Here is a 20,446-nt window from a genome sequence, read left to right as displayed (position 1 = left end):
GCCAACTTAATGCTGCTGTGGGAAAAATTAACATCTGCATTTCCTGACTGGAGTGTGGCTAAATTCTAGAATGAAAATTACACGGGTCCCAGACTCCAGTCCTAGACCAGTGCCAAAAAAGAAGCTAGATCACGAGAGCAGTAATAAAATATTAAGGTCTGATACATCGTGAACAATCAGGGCTAGAAACACATACCTTATACCACTAGAAAGTTGGGATTCTCATATTTCCACTGCTATACTGGTATACACCATTCATTTCTAGCCCTGCCGGTTGCTAAGCTCTAAGGTACTATTATCCCTTACTGACCTGTAAAAGAACAAAAAGGAAAAGACAGGCACACACAGGCTTGGCTATTTCTTCCTTCCATTTCTATTTACTCTGGAAGGAAACCCAGAGGCTATACCTTTTCTGTACTGTCAACTGGGTCAATTCTTCCTCTACTGCCCAGGCATGTATGGGATGTATGGCTCCTTCTCTTCCACTTCTTTTAATTGTATCATACAACTCCCCAACTTTTTCTTAATTCACTTCAATTCTGACATAAATTCAGGGGCAGATACAGCATGCACTGTCAGGGAAAGAGAGGACTGCTTTCTAACATTTGCAAGATGGTATTCTTAGCTGCTTTTGGGTGATAAAAGGCACTGGCTTCTAGCTCTATCTGTTCTCAAGATAGTGGTTGCTATTATCATGTCAGAATTGAAGCAGGGGGGTAAAAGCAAGATGATAATCAGAATAATGCTCCAATATCTAGCAACCTACCAGGGCTAGAAACACTTTGGGAGATCAATAAAAAGATTTTTGGGGGACATTAAATGTTTCTTAGCACAGGTTGTGGACGATTGATCAAATTTGAAAAAACAAACAAACCAGTATTCTTAACCTTAATATTACATTACCGCATATTTTGCATTTATTAGTTTACAGATTTTACATTTAGCAGGTGTTTTATTACAAAGATATTTTATTTAGCTTTCACCATTCTATATAGGGAATTGCATTTATACAATAATTTAGTATGTGATGTCAGATATAAAATAGCAGCTTTGGAACATCTTTCTGTTTAAAACCTTTTATTTGCACCATCTAACTTTTGTGAAAATTACCTGGTTCTTTCCTCTTCTCCCTCCCTCAACCCCCCCTACCCCCGCCCAAATTATCTTTCTTGCAGTTCATTTTCAAGCAGCTGTAATTGGGTGCACAGCAACTAAACAATGACCTAGGATCAATTCTGAGAAACAGTTCAGGAAAACACATGTATGCTTTACAACATTCCACTGTGAGGAAAGTTTATTTTTACCTGATTTGTTAGACACCCATATAATTGCCTCTGAAGAGATGTGGCTCATATTTCCTACTGCAATTGTTAGTGGAATCTGCCACAAGTAGCTGCAAGACAAAGGAGGGGGATCTAAGAACAAAAATACTGAACCAATTCTTCTCGCTCACAGCAATCAGGGATCACATCAAAGAAATCACAACACAATTTCACTAGCAGTAAAGATTTTGACTCTAATAAGTTACTTTGATTTTAAGATGAATATGATAGCGGTAACAAACCAATGAAAAAGTCATTCATCTTAAAAAAAAATACTGAATTAGATTTTTCACAAGCTACAACACAAGAGACTTTTTCCACAAGGTTTCTAGTAAAAGGTTTTTATAAAAGAGGAAAGAATGACCTCCCATAAAAAGATGACCACCATTCATTCATTCCTGAAAAAGAGAAACCCGAGGGGAAAACATGCTTTGGTTTAGATGGTCCGCTAAGTTTAAAAGCAACCTAAAAGAACTGCCATTCTTTTAGCGTAACTTCTTAATGTGTTACAATAGGCTTTCATTACTAGTAGATTATGACAGTAAAGTTAATGGGCCTGTTCCTCTACTGACTTGCTCCTTCTGTTGTCATTTACACCTGGGCAAATTACCATTCAGATCTGGATACGTGCACCTGGCACAGGTGTAAGGGAGGGGAGAATCAAACCTCAGCATCATCACAGTGCACAACCACATCATTTATTGAATAAATGTCCGTAATTCATCTAAGATCTTCATAATGTTTTACCCTAAAGAGAAATTACTGCACACTGTATATCTTTTCTCAGGAGATGGAAAGATGCCATTATTATTACCCCTATTTCAACCCCTCACAACCACCTCAGACACAAAATCCTTCCCCCAGCTTGGGAGAGTTATAAATGTTTCCCCTACAGAGTCTCCCTCCAGGTGTGATTTTTAAATCAATTTAGTTAAACTGATGCAAATGTGGACCAGCACTTAATGTCCAAACAGCTCCATGACCACCAGTATTTGTCACTTCAAAATGAGTTGGTGTTTAGAAGTTTTAAACTGCAACTATCACTCCTCTGAGATTTGCTCATTCAGAAGTTTGCCCCACTTAACTATATGCAATACTTAAATGTGTCACAACAGCAATAAACATGCTTGCAAATGACTAATGGTCTGCCAGGAAATACATCTGTCATACAGTGCTGAAAGTTACATGCATCATGGAGTGCATAGCACTGCATTTCCTCAGTATGTATTCAGAGAGAAATGGTGGACTCCTAAAAAGGAATCTAAGGGCTTCTCTACATGGTGGGGTAATGTGCACTGTGAGGGTCTGATTTTTAAAGTGCATTAATGTGTTGTGCATTAACTGGTCTGTGCAGACCCTGCTGGTGTGCTTTGAAACAGTACTATGTTAAAGTGCAGTAGGGGAGCAGTTCTCAACTAGGAGTCTGGGGCCCCCTGGGGGGATGCAAGCAGGTTTCATGGGATCTGCCAAGCAGGGCCAGTGTTAAGATTTGCTGGGGCCCAGGGTGGAAAGCCGAAGTACCGCTGTATAGGGCTGAAGCCCGGGGCCCCAAGCCCTGCCACCTGGGGCTGAACCCAAAGTCTGAGTTTTGTGGCCCCCCCTATGGTGTGGAGCCTCAGGCAATTGGAATCATAGAATATTAGGGTTGGCAGAGACCTCAGGAAGTCATCTAGTCCAAGCCCCTGCTCAAAGCAGGACCAACCCCAACTAAATCATCCCAATCAGGGCTTTGTCAAGCCAGGCCTCAAAAACCTCTAAGGATGGAGGTTGCTTGCTACCACCTAGCACTGGCCCTGGCTTTTATATGCAGAAAAACAGTTGTTGTGGCACTGGTGGGACATGGAGTTTTTATAGCTAGTGGGCGGGGGGGCGGGGCTCAGAAAGAAAAAGGTTGAGAACCTCTGCACTAGGGAACCTTTAGTGAGCACCACCAGGGTCTACACAAACCAATTAATGCACAACATGTTAGCATTCTGTAGAAATCACATCCCAAAGGATGCATTACCCCACTGTGTAGACAAGTCCTACGTGACTTCTGTTCCTCCACTATCTTCAAATGGCATCAATGTTACATGGATTATTTGATTCCTTTGCTTATTACAATCCAAATGCCTGATTCAGCAAATACTAATGCACATGAGTAGCTTTACACACTTGATTTCTCACATACATAAGTGTTTGCAGCATCCAAATTATCGAAATCCAAATAGGGCAGTACATCTGGGACAATACTACTCAAAACACAGCTATTCAATGGAGGAAGATACTTGGAAAGCAGCAATGTTGGAAGAGCTGTGAGTCACACTGGAAGGCAAACTAGATATGAACACACACTGTATTGTGGCAGCAAAAAAACAAAACAAAACAAAAAAACAAGCCAGCATGATTTTGGGCTGTGCAGGTAATGGCATCATGCCACATAGCAGGGAAATGATAGTCCCTGGCTAGCAGCCAGATTCTGATATCCTTACTCATTTTGAATACAAACCTACTCTATGAGTGGTCCCATTGAAATTAATGAGAGAACTCATGGAATAAGGTGCTAGTCAGTATGAGTAAGGATATTAAAATCTGGCCTTAAATTACTCTGGGAAATACCAGATCTTTATAAATATCCAGTTCTGGATACCACAGTATGAAAAATACATTGAAAACCTGGAGAGAATTCAGAGAAAAGCAGCAAAGCTATATGAGAGGCAAGACCCACTAATATATGAGAAAAGATGAAATATATTCTATAAACATTGCTCTTGTAATAGCTCGCTCAATGTCAAGGCCCAGTGACAATAATAAATGTAAAATAGCAAAAGAATAAAAGGACTGTCACATACTAATTTGGCTGCCTTTTTAAAAACTTATTCTCAATATTTTGAGAGGAAATGTCATGTAATAGATGTTAAACTGATTATACTTTCTGTATATAAACAGATTGAATATCCTGTGCTGTTTTATTCAAGTAAATGTTATGCTTTTACTCAAAGGTTTGGATAACAGAAAAGTACAACAAATCTCAGCAAAAATATTTAATATAGCTATTTTAGAGATTTATTTTAATTTGTAAGTCAAAAAATCTTTCCATGTTGATGCGGCTACACATACCTACACAGATAGTCTTATTACCGAGTCCTGTTATAACACTTGAAATTAATGAGTTCCATTTAAATACATTGGGCCAGAGAGCACTCTTCACAGAAAATCTCTTGGGGAAAAGGGTCATTCCTTATGTACAGCACCAGTCCTCTCCTTTACTTGTCACGACAGACTCTTGGCTGGGGCCCCACAAAGTTTTGAGGCCAGACAAGGGAGAAAAAGCAGGGACTCTGGTAGACTCCCTGTCTCTTCTCTAGTCAACCCACATACAGCCAAGTGTATGTGTGAGTAGATGTCTCCTCTGTGGCTCCTACTGAGGCAAAGGCAAAAGCAGCAGGGGGGATTCAGGCTGTGAGGATGTGGGCCAGAAGAGTGGCACACAGGCACAGCAATCCTTGCAGAATGAATCTTATATCTGTGGAGCTATCTTTATCCGTGTACAGATCCTCAGAGGGCATGGGTTTTAGATCTCTCACACCTGCCTACTTCACAGGCCCCCCAAATCCCTTCTCCTTGAGGATTTGTTTCCCAGTAGAGTGCAGGGCCAGCTCCAGACCCCAGCGCGCCAAGCGCGCACGTGGGGCGGCATTTTGCCGGCAGGGCGGCAGGCGGCTCCGGCGGACCTTCCGCAGTCATGCCTGCGGGAGGTCCACCGGAGCCCCGGGACCAGTGGACCTCCCGCAGGCATGACTGCGGAGGGTTCGCTGGTCCCGCGGCTCGGGTGGACCTCCCGCAGGCATGACTGCGGAAGGTCCGCCGGAGCCGCCTGCCGCCCTCCCAGCGCACCCTCCGCAGGCGCGTCTGCAAGAGGTCCCCCAGAGCCGCGGGACCGGCAGCGCGCCCACTGCGGCATGCCGCTCTGCTTGGGGCGGCCAAATTCCTAGAGCTGCCCCTGGTAGAGTGGTTCTCAACCAGGGGTATATGTACCCCTGAGAGTATGCAGAGGTCTTCCAAGGGATACAGCAACTCATCTAGATATTTGCCTAGTTTTACAAACAGTCTACATAAAAAGCACTGGCAAAGTCAGTATAAATTAAAATTTCATACTGACAATGACTTGTCAATACATTGAAATGTAAATACCAGATTTATGTTTATAGAATACCAGGGTTGGAAGGGACCTTAGGAGGTCATCTAGTCCAACCTGCTGCTCCAAGCAGGACCAATCCTCAGATAGATTTTTTGCTTGAGATCCCTAAATGGCCCCTTTAAAGGCTGAACTCACAACCCTGGGTTTAGCAGGGCAATGCTCAAACCACTGAGCTACCCCTCCTCCCAATAAAAAATATTTATTTTATAATTATATGGTAAAAATGAGAAAGTAAGCAATTTTTCAGTAATAGTGTGCTGTGACACTTTTGTATTTTTATGTCTGCTTTTTGTAAGCAAGCAGTTTTAAAGTGAGGTGAAATTTGGGGGTATGCAAGACAAATCAGACTCCTGAAAGGGGTACAGTAGTCTGGAAGGCCACTGTCCCAGTGGACCACAGGTTTCTCTGTAGGATCTGAATAGTGCAGATGTTAATGAGTAAAAGTCCGGTAAACTACCTTCTCCCATTCTCTAGCTTGTGCCATTCTATATGTAGTATTACCCCTTAATTGGCATACATGCTTGGCTGCTTCCTCATTCCAGCTTTTTCCACCTTTACTGTGCTATAAACCTGGGCCAGCTCTTCCACTACTGCCCATGCATGGCAGTCATATGTGGTTTCTTCTCTCATGGTTTCTCATCAACACCTTCTCTGAGGGACACAAACTGTGTCTTCCAGCTGTTTGCCTTCACCTGTATAGTTGTAGGACCCTGGTGAATTCCCCTCTTCCTCTATTTTACCTAAGTTTTTGAGGGTTGAGAAGGTGAGAGGAGATGGAAGCATCTCTCTTATTTTCCTCATTTGTTGTGTCTTATATGTGTATCTGGTGTAGAAAGGAATACTGCTCTCAGCTACCAATTCCAGTGAAAAACTGGAACCTGTCCTTGAAGACCAGGAGACTAGTCTGGAATGACTTAAAACAAGCCAGTTGGTTCATCCACCCTCAACCATATGCCTGTAGGTATAGGACAGCTGTTAAGGCAGCATGCTCAGATCTGGGGGAAATGGAGCGGTTACAGCTATCAAGCTATTCAACTCACACATAATGCTGAAAAGCTTAAGCAGGACAAACACATAGGTCCTCTTGGGTAAAAAGATGGTTATCTTCACAGCAGATCAGTAAAGTGTGGGGATCCTCAGGGATATGAGAGGAATTTAAAGGAATCACCTGTGAGGATGAGGTAGAGATAAATTTGAACTTTGACTGGATGTGGGAAACACATGATGGAACTGTAAAGTGCATAATGTCACACATTCATGAATATCTTGAAGAGATGTTTGAAAAATGGGAATGCTATTGAGTGTTAATGCAAATAAACTCATTATTGGTACACTAGGCCATTATTTTTGGAAGTAGTTAAATTCAAGTTGTAGTTAAATTCACAATTAAAGGGAATGTATTGCCGCTTTGTTTTTGGTGGCATCACTTCAACGCATAATACAGAAGCACATTAGTATCTACATTCAATTTGCAGAATAATTCAGAGAGACTTGTTTGATATAATAATACAATTTAGTAACTGTTGAGATACATGTAATACTAGAAGCTAGCTAATTATGCTATGCTTGGATTATATAGATTTGTCTTGAGCGTTACACTATAATTACATATCTTACATTATTGTACTTTATCTCACTCAGAAAAAATCATATTTGTGATGAATACTTGCTATGCCTTAACTTATACCAAATAACTAATAGGTCCCTCTATGGAAAAATCCAGAGATTACAAACTATCTTGCAAACATTATGCTTCACATTTCTTATCTGTGATGAATAGTAATGCTATAGTAATGTTGGATTTCCAACAGAATAGTTGGCTGGTTTCTTTAGAAAAGCCAAAAAAGGGGCAATAGTTTCTTTGCTGACATAACAAAAATCTCAAGGTCATTATAAAGAAGAGGCAAGGTGCTTGGAGTTTCATATTTTGCACAACTCTTGAACTACTTCTTTACAGTAATTAACCTTTTTTCCTGCAATTTTAACTCATTTTTTCAAAATTTATTTCCCCATTGACTTCAATAGACCAGGATTTCACACATGTATACTATATTTTTCCATTCCCATTTCTCCTTTCTCTGTTCCTTTTTTCCCAGTGTCATTTTGAAGTTGGAAAGATTAGATTTTTGTTGGTAAATGTTGGTAAGCGTCAACTTCACCATACACACACAAACCAGTGAAAAAATATTTCCATCAATACTAATCAAACTTACAAAGGCAAAGTTTACAGAGAAAAATGATGCTTGAAAACTTATTAGACTTTGATTTAAGGATATTTACTTTGTATATTTTTGACATGTGATGTTGACAATTTGTGTTTTAATGGTTACAAAGCTTTAACTTTTTGAATCTAAATGACTACTGTCATTAAATAATTACTGTCTGACCCCCTTGCATGATCTGATCCTCTCTCCATAATTTTATGCAACTGTGAAAATTTAAAATGGATACAAATTGAAGAAAATGCTTAAAACACATAATTTTGCATAACTTAAAAATTAAATTGACTAAAATCTGAAAAAAGCTTAAAAATAAACATCAGTATTATGCATCAACTTTATAAAACAATAAAAATTGAATTCTGCCAAGCCTAATCATTTTGGATTTTTTTTTTTGGTCTTTAATTTTCATGGGATTTTTTTTTCTCTGTACCTCTCTGCCCCTTTAGCAGATTGCCACAGCTTTCAAAGTCTTGAAAGTTTGAGTGGGTTCAGAATGAGTTAAACAAATTCGCTCATCCCTAATCATAATAGACAGTTCAATGAATATGACTGCTCGCTATTCAGGGGCATAGGATTCTAGATTGCATTGACGAGAGCATTGTAATTAATACAATTGCCTCACGTAAATCAATGATCTGCACCTAATGTACTGCTTTCACTGTTGGTTGCCTTCTTTAAAAAGGACATTCCTGAACGTCAAAAGATCTAAAAAGAACAACTAAAGTGACAAGAGGTTGGAGGGACTTAGAAATAAGAAAAATTTAAAATCTTTGATTACTTAAATTTGAGAGAAAGGAAGTATGAGATGACATGACAGAGGTACACAAAAACTTAAATGGTCTATGAAAACTCAGTCAATTTTTTCCTCTAGCCTAACAGAAGAATAAGGGGACAATTAAATAGAATGGCAGCAGGTAGAAATCTGTGGTATTCTCTCCCATAGGGAATTACTGAACTAAAGTTTAATGGTATTTTGAAAAGGATTGGAGATTATAAATGAACACATAAAAGGCAAGCATACTAATAGTAAAAGGAGGCAATAGGAGTTAGAGCAATGGATTGTGGGGGAAGAACTTGACTGAGTTCCCAACTCTGCTGCCAACTCGTTGTGTGAACCTGGGAAAGTCACCAGCTTTCAAATTTTCAAGAATGGTGACTGATTTGGGTTTCTCAATGTTGGGTCTCCAATGTGAGACACCACCAGGCTGATGTGAAGCTGTAGATGCACAATTCTTCAATGACCTCAAATGAAGCTATGGCTGCCTGGCACCTCTGGACATCAAGCTCATGCTGTCCCAAATTGGGATTGCTGAAACAGCGGCATCCAAAATCAAATGCCACTGCTGAGAATGTCAGTTTTCACCTCTCTGTGCTTCAGATCCTGGACCTGTTCAATGGAGATAGTAATATTTATCCATCTTTGTCAAGGATTTTAAGATCCTAATTATCTAAGCTTTACATCATCTCCATGAAGTACATTCCTGATTATCCAAATAGCATGGGGGATGTGGATTTTATTGGGAGTCTGGTCAGGGGTCTCTGCTCCATTATCTGAACTTCCATATTATCTGAATACTTCCTGGTCCCTGTGATGGGGTGTAGAAGTCCCACACCAGGGAATCAAGTGTTAACGAGCAGCTCTGAACCAGAAGTCCCCGCCCAGCTGTAGCTGCTGGGCATGCTCACAATGGGGGTAGGGCTCAAAAGGGTGCGGCCCAGCTCAATCAGATTGGACAGATCAAGAGAGTAGCCCCACAGGTGGCTGCTGCAGGGAGGCCTAAGGAGCTCCACACCCTCTGGACCTGACCCTACTGCAGGTCCACCGAAGGCCCCCATGGAGACCAGGAACAGAGGTCCGCAAGTGAAAGAAAAGCCTGCAGATCACTGCAAGTAAGAACCCCCCCATTATTTCAGAGCCAGTGCTTGTTGTGGCTTTGGAGGGGGAAGAGGCCGCAGGAGGGAGCGGACCAGGGAGCAGGCTTGGTAACATCCACACCCCAGGCCACATATCCGACCAGTCAGTCACAGGGCTGTGGGTTGGAATCTGGTGGAGCAGGGAGGGCCCAGCTTCCTCGACCACCAGCCGCAGACTTTTGCCTCTGGGCAATACTGCCACAGATTCTTGCAGCTAGGTGATATTGCTGGGCTCAGACACCAACTCCCCTGACAACTGGTGAATGAGGGCATCAACCCAGTCCCGATAGAAAGACAGATCTACCAACAAAAGCAGCCCAAGGGAGATCATGGATACAGAAAAGCTGCTTAAATGGACGGTAGAGAGCCAACAGCAGCAGGTAGCTCAGCAACAGCAGCAACAGGGTCAGCTACGGCAACAGATAGCTGCCCCACAGCAACAGCAAGTGGCCCAACTACAGCAGCAGCAGCTACTCCAAGAGCTGGTGGCAAAGCATCAGAAGCAAAAGGAATGCCTAATCCAGCAGGTAGCAACTCTCTGGAGGCCCAAGGGGGCATCTAATGTGATGGCACAGGACCCTCAGGTGATGTCCCCTCCGCTTGGCTGTCCATCAGGCTTGTGAAAATGGGTCCCAGAGACAACCCAGCAGCCTACTTGGTCACCTTCGAGTGGGTGGCCACCACAGCATGCTGGCTGCAGGAACACTGGACCACTCTCATCACCCCATATTTGAAAGGACTCACCCAAGCAGCCTACAGGGGTCTACATCCCATAGAGGTGCTAGAGTACATTAAGGTAAAAGCAACCATTCTGGACTACAAGGATATCAACCCCGAGACATTCCATGAACAATTCTGGAAGAAAATGTACCCGCTGGGAGCCCAGCCTGGTGGCACAATATCTGTGTTGGGTTGGCTGGATCCCAAGAAGTGGACCAGAGTACAAGTAGCAGAAGCTATTGTGCTGGAGCAGTTTGTCCAGATTCTCTCAGATGGCAGGAGAAAATGGGTGAAGCACCATAGACCAGTGACACTGGTGGAGGCCATAACCCTGATGGAGAATTATGTGGCAGCTCTCTGACACCTAGGCCAGGGGCACCCGAACTCTGGACACCAACCTCTAGCAGAGGTCAGGCTAGGAGGGGAGTCCAAGGGTTCCCAAGCCAGCCACTCTTCCACAGGTCACCCATTTGGGAGCCACACTCCCAAGAAGGGGGGTATGCCCACTAAGAACCCCCACAGCCCCAGACGAGGGACAGCCAACCGCAAACTGAGAGGGAACTGTTTAGAGCATGGCCAGAAAGGACATTTTAGGCAGGGATGCTTCTTATGCTATGGACAGGCATGGAAGGCCTGCTCCAGGGCTCACAGATGGAGCCAAGCCAAGATGCTTATCTCAGTATGGGTCAGTGGATTGGAGGTCACAGGCCTGGCAGACTTTGGCTGCAGCCAAACAATCATACCAGAAAATGTAGCAGAGTCTCCCAACATGTCGGGCGCTCCCCTCCACCTCCAAGGCACACATAGGGCTGTACAACTTTACCCCGTGACGGAAGTGAAGCTGATGGTAGGGCACCGCACCACACCTGCCGGGTGGGGCTATCAGCCACACTCGCCTACCTTGTGTTATTAGGATGGGATTGGAAATATTTTGGGGAGGTCCTGAAATGGTGGAGCGGATACCCCCTAGTGGAAACCAGCCTGATCCTGGAAATGAGAGGGTTCATGTGCCAAGGTAAGGGGCAGGAGACCATATGGAAGGCCCCTCCTATCAGCCAGGAACATCAACCTTGCAGCCTGCTAGCTCAGATGCCCACAAAGGTGTAAATCTCAAGTGGTTACCAGAAGATGACGATTTTGTGCTAGAACAATGGGCGGTCCAGACACTGAGCAAGACATGGGAGCAGACAGCCATCTCCAATGGGGAGGAAGGCGAATCTCAGTGACGAAAACAGTGGGCCCCAGCTTCGAGCTCCAGAATAAATGACTTTACAGGGCAACATGAGACCCCACCCCCAACATAAGAGGTTTGGCTTTACTTCAGCAGCTATCTGTCGCAGACAGCTGACATTGACAAGGAAATTCAACACTGCCTCCAATGCACTACCAATGCACCTACGCAGTTTTTGGACTGAGAAAATGTGTCTTCAAAGATTGTGACATCAAGAATCAAACCTAGCTTCTCGTGTACCAGTCTGTTGTAACAGTCCCTACTGTTCTGTGTGGTGCCAAAACCTGGGTCACATACAGTAGACACTTCAATGTTCATGAATGATACCATCAACAGTGCCTCTGCAAAATCATCTGAATCAAGGGGGATGACCAGCACACCAACATCAGTGTTCTGTCCCAAGCCAAAACTCCAACTCTGAAGCTATGCTCAGACATCACCAACTCTGTTGGGCAGGCCATATTCTTCAAATGCCAGACAATTGACTCCCAAAGCAGGTAATGTTCTCACAACTGTGCCATGGTCAATAAGACAAGGAGTGGGCAAAAAATGTGCTTCAAAGACACCCTTAAAGCCAATATGAAGAAGTGCAATATTGACATAAACTCATGGGAAACCCAAGCCCTCAACTGACCAAAATGGAGAAGGACCTAGTGGCAAGGATCCCAGTATTTTGAGATGCAACTAAGACAACAGGAAACAGAAAAATGGGAAAGGAGGAAAGAACACACCACAGCCCAACTCAACATGATCTTCCCCTTCCACTGGGAAAAGTTTGCCCCAACAGTGACAAGATCTATGGATCCCGGATCAATCTCATTAGTCACCTGCAGGTCCACCAGCAATAATTGTCTGTCATTCAATGGAAGACAAGCATCCTCAAACGTCAAGGGATCAGTCATATATCAAAGGATTTCCATCCTTTTCTGGACCACTGAACCACCCACCACCCTTTGATTACAGAGAGCAGCATGCACCTCTATTCAGACAACAACCACTGCAGCAGTGCCAGCCATACCATTCATCTCCTGACTGAGTCCCACTATCTAGCTCCCACATCTATAATGCTCTACACCAGCTTCCAAGACCTATTCCCACTCCCCAAAACAGCTACCCATCCTTCCCAATTCCTCCTCCCTCATTGTTCTGCTCCACCCCACGAACACTGCCCACCTGACTCCATACTTACCCCATTTTAAATTATAACATATCTCTGTGCACACAAGCACACCAACCTCTCCCTCCATGATTTTTTTTTAAATCAGGAATATGTGGGTTAATTAACTTAGTTGTGCCCAATAATTCCTGAGAATTAGTACATGAAAACATGTGGAAAGCAACATAGCCCACAGCAATAATAATTTAAAAAAGCAGAAACTTTTTATTGTCAGCCCAACTTCTCTAAGTGTGTGGGACTGCGGTCACTGTGTAGAAACCCATAACACAATATACCAATTTTATCCTCTTTAGTATTCGGCACACTACAACATTAACAGTTGCAGCCACACTGCACATCAGAGTATGCTGAAAGTTTCTATGGTGGGAAGCAATCCAAGTATAAAATGTGAAATGCATTTGGAAATCACAGGTTAAATTAAAACTGGCATTTCTGACATCATTGCTCACAGCAGCAATCATGCTGAAAAGTGACATCAATGCAGGAACACACATTAGCAGACTGTAAGGGCATTTTATATTCTGATTCCATAATGTAACATGTAAAAAAGAATTTCTACAGATAAAAGTGATACAAAATGCTGAGGAGACTTCTGTGCCTTTTAGAGGGAAAACGATATATTGGGCAAAGTGTGCACTGGGCAAGTTAGTGGCAGTGGCCAAAGGCATTGTGCCTGCATGGGCCTGAGAGGGTGTTTGAGAACACTATTACAAGCAGCTCTTGTATCTATTAGTTAGACATGTAGCATGCACTCCACACAGTGCTGCCTCCTGACAAGCAGCTGGTGTGTGGATTGCCTCCATAATCAGGAAGAGCACAACCACTGACATTATGTTTGTCCCCTAGTGAACATGAGTGTACAAGTGGTGGGAAGGGGCTCCCTGCACTGTTTTCCATTTCAGCTGGAGCAGCCAGGATAGAGCCCTGGTTTACCCAATAAAGAAACATTTAAAGTTTTTTAGATATTTGTACATATATGCAGTAGTTTTGATATTTTTTATCCCATGTTGTTCATTTCTTGCATACCATACAGAATACAATAACATCCCACTACTTCAGAGTTCAATTCTGCCACTCTTATTCATGCTGAATGCCCATGGTAGTAATCAATGTAAGCAAGAGTGGTAGAATCAGGCCCTTCGGTGACAAGAAACTTATGTGCAATCGCAATTATAATTTGCTCTTAATATGCCATACGCTATAAAGGTGAAAGACATAAAAAGAAAACGATCTTTTGAGCTCCTCTCAAAAGAGAGAGATGGGAAAGTGGGTGAGTTAAACCTTTATTCTGGAAGTGGGGCAGTTGTTGTCTACAACAGGCAAACAATTTAGTAAAGGAAAACTGTATTTGTGTGTACATACACCCAAAGTGTCATATAAATAACAAATGGGGATACACCTGGCAATGTTTTTTATAATTTCATTTCTCATTACTAAAGGGGCAAGCACTACCCCTTTCTTGCAAGGCTTGAATAAATGAGTTTTGTGCAGGGAGTTGAGAGGAGGTTCAATGGGAAAAAATCCCCCAATCAACCATACAGTTTGAAGTGGAGTGGCTACTGAGCCACTCTCTATTTCACATGGGGCATATGTGGTGTTGGACCTGTGAATCTGCACAGTGTTGAGTCTGTTGGTTGCCCCCCTAACCAGCCCAGGCCATTAACTTTCCCCCAGAGTCCCCACAGAGAGAGGTACCGTGGAGCCAAACTTTGCAGCATATATGGAGTGTAGAGTCCCCCTGTGTGACATGCATCCTTCCCCATAGCCAGTGGAACCATGGTAGTTTTACTATGTTTAGGGCCTTCTATATTCTTTCGAGGAGGTAAGAAGTATTTCTCCTTCCCATAATGTATGATGAAACAATAAATATGAACTATCAAAACTGTGCCCACACTGCAGAAAGCACTGTACATTTGCATAGTGACACCAGGAACTCCCACTGGGACATGAACTGTGGCTGAATAGTTCCTGGCCTTTCATCTCAGTCAGAAAGTAGCAAATATATTTTTTAAATGTAAAGAAGTTATTTCTCTATTTTTAAAGAGACGAATTCTGTGTATTTTCAAAAGAAAAATAATCTCTCCATATCTGAGAACTCTATGTTTGTGCCTCCCCTTCAATATAGAACCAAAATGGTTTATAGATTTCATCAGAATTGATTAGCTCATTTTCTAGACAGCAGATATTTCATATTTTTTTGTCAAACCTGTGAATCATTCCTGTAGTGATTGATTATTCTAGATGTCTTCTCAGTGCCTGGAAATTATGGTTCTCTCTGTCATGAGGAAAACCCACTGAACCCTGTCATATGGAGTATCTCTTCATTTTGTGCAGTCCTGTAATGCCAGGACATGTTCTGTCCTCAGATATGCAGACATGACTCTGAGTCAACGGAAGTTTTATGTACTCATTCAAGGGCAGAATCTGCCCTGTGCACCGTAAAGTAAGAGTTATGGACTTTTCCTGGGATAGCTTCAAATTAGAACATTATCTGTCATATCATTATGGGTCTGACCAAACCCCATTGAAATCAATAGACTTCCATTGACTTCAATGGACTTTGACTGGGGCCTTGTATACTGTGGCATTCCCCCGCACCAGGAGTCTGTAATTTCTTATTTTCTCTCAATATTTCCCACATAAAATATCTTCCAGGGCTAGGTGTCCAGTAAAATCAATGTTCATTTGTGCATAGAAACAGGATTATATGAATTCTATAGTGTTTATGCACAGTGATAGTGTTTAAAATTGCATAAATCAAATTGTATGCACACAAAGAAGTCACATGTTGAATATCTGGCCCCTAAAATACAGCTTTTCCCCTCTTCTAATTATAGTATGTATGTGGAGTCTTGTGTTAGACTAGGAAAAACAAATATATACACTCTACTTCTTATCGACAACGAAAATTTAAAAATGCTCATCTGTATTGATTAGGCAGCACTCAAAGAAAACCACTTCCAGGGGTATCAAGAGTATTCACTCTGGCATTGAGTCCCCTGGAAACGCGGCTTGTTGCTTTGTATTGTCCTGCATATGTTTTTAGAGAAAAAAATTAAGTGTGGTGTTTTATACTGCATCTTAAATAGTTAATTATGACACAAGTGCTTTGGCATAGAGAGCAGAAAAGACATTTTTACAAAACTGTGGTTCTTAAATATTTCAGCTCTCTCTTTTATTTATCAAAATACATCTGGCCAGACCTATTCTAAAATAAGTCTTTTTAAAGCAAAGGAGAGTCAATGGACCTGGAGCTGGGCCCCAACTAGAGATCTTAACCTCCCAGAGCTTTGGGGAAGTGTGGCTATTCTTTATCTTCATAAGCAGCTGCTGAAAATTCTTGAGGGAGGGAGAGTGTGCTGAGCCCACCCCACACTTATCCTGCAGCCGGGGGTGGGGGAAGGAGGGGCAAAGAAGTAATAAAAAAACAGGATCCAAACATCAAGTACTTACTCACCACAAAGCCTATTCTCTCAGGGGAGAGGCAAGGAGGTGTAAAGAGGGTTAGTGCACTAGCCTTTCACCTTCAGCAATTTGAGTTCAAATCTGAATTTATGTCACAAATGAAAGTAAGTGTATTAATGGTCTAATTTTAACCCTCAGATATCCACATCCACACAAAATCACTGCATGGCTGGTAGCCTTTGCTCATAGACTGGAGTAGCAGAGTTACTGCAAATTAAGACTGAGATGCATTGACAAACATGAATGGGAAAGTTTGCACAATGCTTACAGTACTATACTTGTTTTAGGTTATCTAAACACTATTAGACATTGTTTTCCTGAGTAATAAAATTCACTCACATTATCTGCGGATGTATATACACACACATATGTATACATGTATAAATACATACATAATTATATATATAGCGTTCCATGACACAAAAACCACTACACAAATAAATATGATATATAGGTAAAGGCCAGGTCTACACTACCGGCTAAATTGACACTGCAGCAATCAATGCAGTGGCGTCGATTTAGTGGGTCTGGTGAAGACATGCTATGTTGATGGGAGTAGTGCTCTCCCATCAACATCTGCACTCCACCTCCCCGAGAGGTGGTAGCTATGTTGATGGGAGAGTGTGGTGTAAACACCACTGTAAGTCAACCTAATTTACGTAACTGACATAGCGTAACTTAGATTGACTTACAGAGTTAATGTACACCAGCCCAAATTGTTCTTGGAAGAGTAATACTGAACTGTGAGGCACAGACACTTTCCAGCCACATAATATACTTTTTCATCTTTCTTGTTCTTGAACAAATATAGGGTTTGTGTCAACAAAGTATTAAGCATACGCTTAAATTTAGCTCCCGCTGGGGAGCTAACACTATAGCCAGTGAAACAACAATTGACATGTACCATATTTAGGTATGAGTTCCACAACATCCATGGCACATGAAACAATGGAGAATAAATTTACAGTATAGTGTTTTTTTTAACAATACAAACTTTCTTACAGGAAAATTGTTCCATGAAACCCAAACATGTCAAGTGAACATCTGAACCTAGTTTTACCTTTTGATGACTTCTATTGTCCTTCCTGTGACAAGTCAAGATTCAGAGAGTGACCTTTGTGCATTCAATCAGAGAGGTGAAGACGGCAGCTTTTAGTCTAAATGGCAGTCCTGTAGACATCAACCCTAGCAGATAGTTTTGAGTTTGCTTTCAACTTGGTCCTGGCCCCAGAAAAGCAACCTTAAAGATGCCTTAACTAGGAAATGTCTGGAAATCCTGGGCTGGTATAAAGCCAGCATAGTCTGCTTAACTTCAGCCTCCTTTGGCACTAACAGTGCAAGGAGTGTCTTGGAACTAGCTTGGAACAGGGAGGAGACATTCTGGGAAGTGTGTATGATGCAAGCCACAGGGGGTGGGGCCAGAGAGCTAAGTGCTCTACCAATCCCAGCTGAAAGACTAATCCCTAAGGGACTGTTCTAGCTATCGTAAGTTACAGCAGCTATGTGGCTGCTCTAACTTGCCCTGAGGTCTAGTTTGCATCCAAGATTAGGGGAGGCATAAAAGTTACTTTGGGCTTGTCTAGACAACCCACTAGTGCATGGCAAGCTGGAGTGTAAACATACAGTATGTTAGTGTGCCACACACTTCCATGTGGACCCTGCTATTGCATACTGAATATTCCCTGGTGCACAATGACCTACTCCCATTTAATAGAGGAACAGATCAAAACACACTAGGGAACTTTTAGTGAATAGCAGCAGGGTTCACACAGACAGTTAGGGTGTGGCAGGCTAGTGCACAATAGATTTACTCCCCAGTTTGCTGTGCACTAACTGTTTATCTACACAAGCCCTTAGAGTCAACTATGCCTTCCCCTTACCTAGTATGCCGATAGTGAGCTCTGTATTTTTTTAAAAATAGACAGTATCTGTGTTTTAAGCACTTCCAAAGGCTTCTCCTTTTTCAGGGGCTACCATCTGAGATGTTCATCTTTAGTTGTCTAGTTTTTCCTTAACACATGACCAGACTATCGGGAGCATCAGTACAAGCTGATGTAAGCTGTTGTAAGACTGCTGATTAACATTTTCAGTCAAAATAAGAGAATACTCCTGCTGATATTTGAAAGCCACTCTCAAGTATGCAACATCAGAAGGGATCTAGGCACATGCTGGTGCATTTCGTTGAGTGCCACAAAACCAAAAGAAGAGGCCATGGAATAGATGTGTACCCTAGATTGCAAAAAGCCGGAGAGAGCACTAAAGATGCAAATGTGCATATAAAAAGCTTTTGTTATTTATTATGCTAATATAATTCTAATCCTTTTTAAAAGAATAATCTTTAATAAAATTAAAATGTTAGGGCCATATTATGCGATTGATTCTAGGCAAAGCTAAGTGACTTTGGCAGGGACTTCTGCTTTAAAATACTGGCATGAAGCAGCTAAATAACTACAACTTTTAGTAGGAATATTTATTGAGAAATACATGTACCTGTTGTTTCCAAGGTCAGGATCTGTGGTTTTAGCATCAATGTCATAAATAAAGTGCTCTTGGGAGATTACTATGATATTGTCTGCAGTTTCATTTCTCATGATGGTGATAACGGGGTAACCCATCTGTAGCGTCCATTGATCCATTACCTCTTGGATATTTACAAATTTTCCAACCTTTTTTAGAGCCTTCCAAAAAAAAAAAGTTTTGGTTTAGTATATTGATGCAATACTAGTATCTAACACATAATACCATTTACTTTTTAAACTAGAGGACCATTAATTTTCTAGCTGTTTAAATAGGAATTAAGCATCTATACGCACAGGCACTTTCCATGCATAAATACAGGATGTAAATGGTAAAAAAAAATTAATCGAGGAGAAGCCTTCTTTCTAGATAAGAGTTAGACATTTGATCATGCATATCAAAATAAAACAGCTTTAAGAACTGAAAACGATAAATACTCATGTGGCAAGCTAGAAAATGCAAACACAGTGACAGGGTGGGATATTCAAAAGCACCTAAGTGACTTAGAAGCACAAGTTCCAATGATTTTCATTGGGATTTGTACCCCTAAGTCATTCAGGCACTTCTGAAAATCCCATCCATACCTAAAAGGAGTGGAGTTTCAGACCTGCTTCTCCACATTTCCAGTATTCACAAAGACTATGGATGGCCATATGCAAATGATTTCCATGATCAGAAAAGGCTAAAAAAGGAGTTGGATATACTGATGAAGATTTTCTCTTGGGATTATTGATTTTGGGTGCCCATCTTGAGACACTTTAAAAAGGTCTGATTTCAGAAAGTGACCTCTAGTGAATCCAAACAAATCCCAGGAAGAACCCCTTGGAACTCAGTGTGCATGTGAGACATCTCGAGAATGTAAAGGATGACAACAGATATGCTGATAGGTAGGGGAACATGGAATTTTAAATCCCACCATTAACAGGTTTGACATATCCAATGTGACAGTAGTTGCTTATGGCCAAGAATGCAGTCACAATCCTGTGCCTGTACGTTTGCTGTGAGTTCTGCTGTTCTTTGACTGGAATGCACTTTTGAGTGCAAATCACTGAGAATTTGCCCCAAAGGCTTTAATATAAGGAAAGGAAAGGAAAAAAGTAAGAAACTGTACAGAAGAAGCAAGGGTGGCTTTCAGTATCCTTGTAACCACCTGCAGCTGCTCTAAGGACATCAAATAATAACAGCTGACAGTAGAAAATACAATGGCCAGCTTTAAGCCTTTACAAGGTCTGTCCTTCAGACAAATCATGAATATTTACATATCAAAAGCCTATTCAATATAAATGCCAAAACACAGCATTTTCCTGCTCTTTCCTAGGGTATGGCTACACTGGCGATTTGCAGTGCTGGAAAGCCTCCACCAGCGCTGCAATTAGTAAGTGGCCACACCTGCAGGGCACTTCCAGTGCTGCAACTCCCTGGCTGCAGCGCTGGCCGTACACCTCACTCAGCATGGGGAATAAGGATTCCAGCGCTGGTGCTGCAGCGCTGGTCATCAAGTGTGGCCACACACCAGCGCTGTGATTGGCCTCCAGGGTATAAGGTATATCCCAGAATGCTTTTATAAATTACTCTCTTTGTTTTGTTATGCAGCCTCTCTTTGTTTTGTTGTGAACGAGCTCCGATCCGAGCTCCGGAGCTCCGTTGCCGTTGCCGCTTATCTAAAAAACAAACAGAGCTCCTGTTTGCTGTGATCAT

At 42.1% G+C, this 20,446-nt stretch overlaps 1 protein-coding gene across 1 annotated transcript in view; it reads right to left on the bottom strand.

The window, feature by feature from the left end:
* TRHDE (thyrotropin releasing hormone degrading enzyme) overlaps positions 1-20,446 on the bottom strand; it is a 310,994-nt gene that overhangs the window by 75,174 nt on the left and 215,374 nt on the right. The window contains exons 9-10 of the mRNA XM_045006363.1: positions 18,722-18,909; positions 1,305-1,393 (exon numbers count right to left, since the gene is read on the bottom strand). Of these exons, the coding sequence (XP_044862298.1) occupies positions 1,305-1,393; positions 18,722-18,909 (277 nt within the window). The remainder of the gene's footprint in view (positions 1-1,304; positions 1,394-18,721; positions 18,910-20,446) is intronic.

Source organism: Mauremys mutica, chromosome 1, assembly GCF_020497125.1.
Source record: "Mauremys mutica isolate MM-2020 ecotype Southern chromosome 1, ASM2049712v1, whole genome shotgun sequence".
NCBI lineage: Eukaryota > Metazoa > Chordata > Testudines > Geoemydidae > Mauremys > Mauremys mutica.
Note: the sequence above shows the minus strand (reverse complement) of the source record. Positions and strands in the feature narration are given on the sequence as shown.